We start from the raw sequence: 8480 nt of genomic DNA on the forward strand, positions 1-8480 counted from the left end.
AACTTCTTTCACTCCTCATTTTTACAACTTTATCTCACTTCTCCTTGTTTTCCCCCTCCTTCAATATCATTATTATGAATAAATGGGAAGAATTATCTCGTCCAAATATAAATATAAGAAATTTCAACACTTGAACAATCAATTTCATTGATAAGTTATCTTGAATGGAAAAGAATCAATTTGACAACTTATATTAACATGCTAATATACATACATAAAACTATGTCATTAATTCGTTAAAAATAAGATGAATAAAGATAAGGGTCAAAGTGGTTTTTTTTTTAAATTTAAAATTTTAAGTTAAAAACATCGGTATAGAAAAAAGACTTTAAAGACCAACATTAACAACTTATATTAACATGTTAGTGTACATACGTAAAACTATGTCATTAATTCGTTAAAAACAAGATGAATAAAGGTGAGGGTCAAAGTGATTTTTTTTTTTTTTTTAATTTAAAATTTTAAGTTAAAAAATCTCCCTATGGAAAAAGAGGTTTTAAAGATCAAAATAATCATTTTAAAGTTTAGAGGCAATAACCAAATTTTGAAAAATTTGTTTTTCCTGTTTTCAAATTCTCAACATTTTTAAATACATTTTTAAAATTAGAAAAATAAAAAACTCAATTGGAAACAAAATAAACTTTTTTTTTAAAACAACTTTTTAAAATTGGAAAAAAAGAAAACTCAATTGGGAATGAAACAAACTTGCTTTTTAAACTAAAAACCAAAACTTACTAGTTATGAAACAAAATAAAAACAATCTTGAAAGTTGGGGTTTTAACCAAAATGAGTTGAAAAACAATAGCAAATGCTTTCATTGAGAGTTGAACTCAAGACCTCCCGCTTACTAAACGGGTGCTCTAACCAACTGAGCTATGAAAGCTTTGATCTTAAAATTTATTTTAAGTTATTTTATTTTTTATTACAAAATTGGCAAAATTATAAAAAAACAGTTGAACTATTTCCTATATTTCAGAAATACCCCAGTGTTTTGAAAGTTACAACATTACCCTCGATCTTGCATGAATATTTTGAAATTATCATTAGAGTAGAAATTTTTTAAAATTTTGGAAAAGAGATTGAGACATGGAAGAGTGGTTTAACTATTTGTTGATGGTTTAACATATTCTTTTTTAAAACTCAATAATAATAAGGAGGAGAAGGTTAAATTACATTAAGTACCTTTAAACTTTACATTTTGTTTCAAAAATACTTTTGACTTTTCAAAATTTTTATCCATACCTTTAAAACATTTAAAAAAATGCAAAAAATACACATACCATTAGTATGCGGATGAAAACTATTGGTACCTTATTTGAAAAATACCCCTTAACGTTCAAAGGTTGCATTACTATCCTTGATCTCTAAAAAAGAGTTAGAAAAAGTCTTTTTCCGTTAATATATAGATAAAAACCATTTATCTACACATTATCACCTCCTTCTATTTCTTCACCATCATCTACTTTAATCTATGGTATATAAACACTTCTCCATTTCCCATCATTTTCCCTCTTGATCCCCTTCTTTTATTTCTCATATTTACGATGGAACGAATTTGTAAAATAAATAAAGGTAGAGTCAAAATGGTGGTTCGAAAATCATGATAGGTATTTTAAAAATTTAAGAATTAAAATAAACATTGTAAAAAAATTAGAGGCACAAATGAAACCAACCAAAATAAAATTTAACCTAAAACATTTCACAAGATTTAGAGTCATAGTGTGAAAATTTTGGAAGTTGTGCATGGTAACTTTCTGCCACAGAATTAGTGTATCTAACAATGAAGCATCCAAAATCACAACCTCTTAAGATAAAAAACATCCAAATGCAAGGATTTCAGTGATGAAGATGAATGGATCAAAACCACACGGAAAATACTTTTAATTATTTAAAATGATTTTATTAGTATGAAAAATGTGTTTGAAAGTATAAACTTAAACATTAAATTGATTTTGAGGAATCAAAAGTGTGTTTCGAAATGATTTTAAGCATGAATAAGTGATTTTCAATATTTTAAAATCACGTCTGAATATGAACGGGTTATCATGAATAGAAACTTCTTACCAAGAATTATCATCCCTACTCATGATGATTTTAAGCCAAAACTACACTTCTCCATTGAAGCTACAACATATAAGGGAAAAAAAAAAAGAAAAAAGGATGATGATTCATGCTCAAGTGAAAAAAATGGCCATTGTGAAATATCGAAGTTCGACATCAAGTATACAAACCAAGGCTGACAAACTGACCAAGAATAATTACAACTTGAAATTATATTGGAGTTTCTAAAAGAAATGCATAAAGACATCACCTTATCTGCACTTGAAAATTGAAATCATGATCAAGGTGAGGAGAGAAAAAACTTGAAATCATACAGTCGCGCGAAATTGATTTCTACCGCCCAAGCTTAAAGGACTAGGCTGGCAATCTACCTTGGTGATTTTCTCAGTGCAAGCTTCAGAAGCTTCCTATACTTCCCCCAATGACACCAAAAGTGAATGAAACTTTTAAACCATAACGACACATCCATATTGACGCAATAGGTGTGATCAAAAGATGGCTCTTAAGAGAGCTCTAGAATCTTTGGTCGCTTTTCTGATTTACTTTTTCCTTTGCTTTTACTTCTACAGCTGGTTTTCCTAGAATTTGATCTTTTGAGTTTAACTGACGATCTGTTACTGTGGTCAGTATTCTGATCGTCGCTCTTTTCATTGTCATCATTATTGTCGTTACTGGTAATACTATCATCACTACTCTCTTCAGATTCTGACTCACTACTACTACTACAAGTCAATGGAATTACAGGCTGATTACCAATTATTGCAGATTCAGCAGCGGCCACAGCTTCAGGAGTATGAAGATCGGCAATACCCAACATCAGGTCCTGTTTAGATCAAATCATGGCATTATGAATGACGAAAAACCATGCTACCACATCCACAACGTAACATTACAAAGAAAAGTGACTTACCAATTCAATCACTTTAGATTCATTGCCATCGAGGGCTTCGATATCATATTTTTCAGCATTGTCCTATGACAATTAACAAGAATGCACAGATCAGTAACAATGAAAGCTTTTTGGGTTTAGATTCAAACGTAAGTAGTAATTGTTCACTATGCAAACCTTTGCATCCATTTGCAGCTTTTTATTAGCTTCTGATATTACTCCTAAAAAATCTTTGACTCTTCCCAATACTACAAGAAGTGAAAAGGAAGTAAGCAACGCATGGAACTCCTAAGAAAAAACGAGAACCATAATATATTCAAATTGTGATGCTGAATGTTCTATGCTCGAAGTGCAGTACTCCAAAAGAAATTTGCTTGCTTCGAATGGCATAAAAGGGGGAGGTAAGTTTTCAGCTGAAGTAAACAATGTTATACAGTTGGAAACAGTTGCTACAAACAACCTCTACATTACATCTCATGATAGTGCTAAAGTTGACAACAGTTAGTATACCTAACAACACTACAATGTTATATAGTCACTAATTTTCCAACCACTGTATGTAACTTCAAACTGCATAGAATACCGCTACACAAAGTTTTAAACCAGCAACTGGAAATACATCTCATCAGTTGCATATGAAACAACAACCACCAAAAAAAGAAAAAAAAAAAAAAAACTTGCAAAAGCAAAAAAAAAAATTGCACTAAAAAAACCAATATATTTCCAGACAATGAGGAAATCAAGATAAGGGTATCAACCAGTGAGTATTTCTAACCAGCCATCAGGCATACATGTCCATGCATAGCTCTTGCAACAAGCAAAGTCGTTATTTTACAATAATATTCAAATACTGAGTGCATCTCGAGATAAATCCATGTAAGAAAAGTTTGCCACATGGTAACCATGATTGAACAATTAGATGGAATGCACAAAGATAGGTGTAGTTTAAGATACGACCAAGTAATTTTCATATTTATTACCTTCTTTGGGAAGAGGATCCTTGATCAAATAATTGTACTATTTGACTAATCTAACATTTCCTAAACATTACAATCTAGCCAACATTAAACACAAAACTAGGGAAGACAGTTGAAATTGTGATTTAAAGGGTGTGCCCATGTCCGCAATTAGCCTGCTAGATGTCAATGCAGTAAAAATTCTACGCTCGTGTCCAGATTTCAAACTAAACTAAGCAGCAAAAGATAATAAAAAAAAAAAATTTAAAAATCAAAAGGGACATATGTACCTAGGCTTTTTGAAGCCGGTTCAGTAATCGGTTTTTCATTCCGACGGGGCTCCTTGGACGTTGAGTTCTTTTTACAAACTAGCAGTGAGGACTCTGATATAAGGCAAAAATTAGTTTAATAAACAATTACTGATCCCAACAATCAATGTAAGCTAAAACGAAGAAAAATCGACCATAAAAACTACCTAAAGACGAAGAGGATAAATCCTTCCGCTCCAAATACAAAAGATCCTTGCTATGTCGCATCTTTCCGTTCTTCTAGCTGCAAAGAAAAAGAAGTCCTCCATCCGTAATCTAGAAGAAATCACGACACGGCTAGAGGGAAAGAAATAAATTGAGAGACTGAGGGGCAGAGAAAGTCGGATGAACTTGCGTTTTTGTCCGAGAAATAGAGATAGTCACAATTACAACGGCCGGGCGTCGGCCGTGAGAGCAGCGGCCGGAAACACTTTTCGAGACTGTGAGGAAGGAAGAGAGAGCTGAAGAGGCGTCGCCGAGAAACTGTTCGCCGACCGGCGATTGGCTTCAGTAGAGCCGAGAAATTGGTTTGGGGAATAAAGATCGTTCGAATGGGAATTGTTCTTCGTTTTATCCCCTGTGGAACTCTTGAATTTGGAAGGAGGGAGGCAGCGGCGGCGATTTCGTCGGAAGGCTGAGATTGCGGCACCCACTGAGACGGCGTGCGGCGGCGCGAGATGCAGTGGCTGGGAAGGAGAGGGAGGGGGGCAGCTGAAGGTGAAATAGGGTTTAAGATAGGCCAACAGAAAATAGGATTTTATTATTATTATTTTCTGAAACGAGGAATTCAAACCTGAACACTTTGAGCTATATTGGTTTTGGCAAAATAAAAAGTTAAAACTTAAAATAAAATTTCGACTAAATTAACAAGTTTTTTTTAATGCCCATTAAATTACTCGACTGTACTCCAAAAAAAATTTAAAAAAAAACTTACTTGTAAAAAGGAAAATGGACAAAAATGACCTATTTAGAGTTTGATTTTGTATTTTTGACCTATTTTTGAAAAATAAGTTTATTTGATCCATTGATGATGAAAATGATGCAAATATGAAAAATATTGATGGTACAATTACTGTTATACCTCTTATTAAATTCTTACTTTCAATTTCAACAACCAACCTAACAATAATTCACAAAAAATTTTCCACCTCAAAAATTTATTCACAAAAAATTATTTTATCCAAAATTAATTGACAAAAAAAATTTCACATTCCAATACAAAAAACATGAAATTTAATTTGTTTACAACCCCACAAAAAGTTCTCTTCACCAAATTATTTCCAAAATGAAAAGTCTTTCGTCAAGTCTAAAACTTGTATTTCACGAAGTTGTAATTTTGTATTTCGTTTTGTATGTATTCGATAGTTCGATAATTTCTGAAAATTTTGACAAAAATAAATGACCTTTTTGGAGTTTGATTTATGCTTGCTTTGTTGATTATTTTATTTTTTATAATGCTCTGCATTTGATATTTATATAAAAAAATTGTTTTTTTTTTAAGATACCTGGTCGGGCTTCACCGAAGCTTCCCATTTTGAGGTTCAGTTGCTAAGCGGTAGTTTAGTTCCAGAAGTTACACGATGTGAAGAAAAGTTAGACGATTGTGTACTTGCGGGGAGCTAAGTGATGCATTTAAATGCTATACAACAGCACTATACGATCATTTAGCTTTGGCGTAGGAACTAAATGATATGTTGGATTTGCTAAGCGATGGCACTACACGATCGTTTAGCTATGACGCGCGCTAAGCGATGCGATGAAGTGCTGCGCGACAGCGTTGAGCGATCTTTTAGATAAAGAGCTAAGCGATCATGGTATGAGAACTAAATGATATATTGGATTTGCTAAACGATGGCACTACACGATCGTTTAGCTACGACGCGCGCTAAGCAATGCGATGAAGTGCTACGCGATAGCGCTGAGCGATCTTTTAGATGAAGAACTAAGCGATCATTGCGTGGGAATTAAAAGATACGTTGGATTTGCTAAACGATGGTACTACATGATCGTTTAGCTACGACGCGCGCTAAGCGATGCGATGAAGTGCTACGCGATAGCGCTGAGCGATCGTTTAGATGCAGAGCTAAATGATAATGGTGTGGGAACTAAATGATACGTTGGATTTGCTAAACAATGGCACTACACGATCGTTTAGCTACGACGCATGCACAGCGATGTGATGAAGTGCTACGCGATAGTGTTGAGCGATCGTGACGTGGAAACTAAATGATACGTTGAATTTGCTAAACGATGACACTACATGATCGTTTAGCTACGATACGCGCTAAGTGATGCGATGAAGTGCTACGTGATAGCGCTGAGCGATCGTTTAGATGCAGAGCTAAGCGATCATTGTGTGGGAACTAAACGATACGTTGGATTTACTAAACGATGGCACTATACGATCGTTTAGCTACGACGCGCGCTAAGCGATGACATGAGAGCGCTAAGCGATAGTGTTAAGCGATCATGTAGTTCTATACGATAGAGCTAAGCGATAGCTAGGCGATGGTACAAAGCGATCATAGCTAAGCGATCGTTTAGCTTCAGCAAACACCAGACGATAGCCTTCAGCGCTACACGATCGGTTCATGAAATAGATAAATTAAAAGACAACACATTCAATGATCCATCAACCGCATACTTAAATATATATATATATATAAATAGTTTTTTTAAAAAATGGCTCAGCCATACCCGGCGTCGGGTAAGCGCCAGGTAAAAAAAACAGAATACCACCTACCCCGGTCCAATACGCCGACGAAGCCGAACGAACCAAATTCCCGAAACATCCCTACACGGCCCGCCCTCCTCTGACCGACTTCCCCTCCCCCAACCCGGTCTCAATGCTTGTCGGGCTGGGTACCGGTTCAAAACTTCCTGGAAAGCTCCCATGCGCCCACGGACCGGCCTTGGCCTGCCCCCTCTACCCGGTCCCTCCCCTACTTCGGTCCAATACCCGCCCGAGCTGGGGACCAGGCCAAATTCTCAATACTTCCACGCACACTCCCTCTCTACCCGGCTTGCCCTCCCTTAGCCCGATCGGGACAGGACCGGACCAAATTCCAGAATAATCCACTTAACGGTCCGGTCACGTACACCGGTTCAAGTGCTTTAAAGCCCGGTCGGGCGCCACCTACTCTTACCCGGTTTTGCCCCCTTCCTTCTCGTCCTTTCTTTTCTTTTCTGCCCATACCCAGTCAAAATACACATATGGCCCGACCGGTCTATCACCAGGCACAATCTTCCCCAAATCTATCCCAAAGCAACCTCAAACTTGTCTGCCCGATCACAATAGTATAAAGCCTGGCCGGGTAAGACCGATTTTCGAAAACACATTTTAGGCTCAAACTTATTCAAAAACATAGATCTAACATAGATTTCAAATGGGAAGAGTGAAATGGAGTGAGATTAAGGACTTTTGAAATGGAGGATAGTGAAAATGGAAAAGAAAAGTGGGGTGTGGAGGGTTTGAGTGAGTTTTGAAATGTGAAAGGGTATTAGGGTAATTTTTATTAGTTTTCAAAATTGTGGGGTAAAAAAAATAAACTTTTTAAAAAAGGGTCCAAAAGTCAAAATCAAAACTTGAAAAATGTTATTTTTGTCAATTAGCCCTATAAAAAGTATATGCTCATTGCTCAAAGGTTGAAATACTCTTTTGGTCATGTAATACTAATATCACATTTTCATCCACATACTTCTAATAAATCTTAATTTTTTTTTAAATATTACTAGTTAAAAATTTTATGATTATTCATTTATATATTTACTATAAATTTTGTTGGCTTTTTGGCCCTTAATCTCAAATTAATTAATTTTAATTAATTAATTAATCAATATTTTGATGATAACAAACTCAATTTTTAATTACAAAAAATCTTAGTGTTTTAATATGTCCATAATGTAGAGCTCGGAACAACGGTTCCAACACCTCTTGAATCACTCAAATCGAAGCTAAAACGAAGACGATATGACCGAAACAAGTCTACATATTGGTTGAATGGTGGATCATTAAGAGATTAACATATGATAACTTTTGATTTTTAGATTGATTTAAAATTAAAAATTGAAATTAAAAAAAAAATTAAAAGGAAAATAAATTTAATATTATTTTATGTTTGTGTCTAACGGCTAGTTTTTTGCACATAATATGTTTTTTTATTTTTGGATTGACTTTAAAGAGAATGAATTTAAAAAGAAAATGAATTAAAAGGAAAATGAATTTAATATTATTTTATATTTGTGTCTACCGGCTAGTTTTTGACA

At 34.6% G+C, this 8480-nt stretch overlaps 1 protein-coding gene and 1 non-coding gene across 3 annotated transcripts; both read right to left on the reverse strand.

Annotated features, from left to right (window-relative positions):
- Positions 1–809: 809 nt before the first annotated feature.
- Positions 810–883, reverse strand: TRNAT-AGU. The gene has a single exon. It is a non-coding gene; the product is annotated as a tRNA-Thr (tRNA).
- Positions 884–2150: 1267 nt separating this feature from the next.
- Positions 2151–4995, reverse strand: LOC120089721. 2 transcript variants are annotated; one of them, XM_039047089.1, is made up of 6 exons: positions 4570–4995; positions 4382–4458; positions 4197–4289; positions 3128–3198; positions 2972–3034; positions 2151–2884 (listed from the first exon to the last, which is right to left on the reverse strand). In XM_039047089.1, the coding sequence occupies exons 2-6, from the start codon at positions 4440–4442 to the stop codon at positions 2564–2566; spliced, it is 609 nt and encodes a 202-aa protein (XP_038903017.1). In that variant the 5' UTR covers positions 4443–4458; positions 4570–4995; the 3' UTR covers positions 2151–2563. The 2 variants fall into 2 exon arrangements, with proteins under 2 accessions (XP_038903017.1, XP_038903019.1); XM_039047091.1 differs by having other exon boundaries at positions 4382–4995.
- Between the last annotated feature and the right edge of the window lie 3485 nt (positions 4996–8480).

This window comes from Benincasa hispida, chromosome 11, assembly GCF_009727055.1.
Source record: "Benincasa hispida cultivar B227 chromosome 11, ASM972705v1, whole genome shotgun sequence".
NCBI lineage: Eukaryota > Viridiplantae > Streptophyta > Magnoliopsida > Cucurbitales > Cucurbitaceae > Benincasa > Benincasa hispida.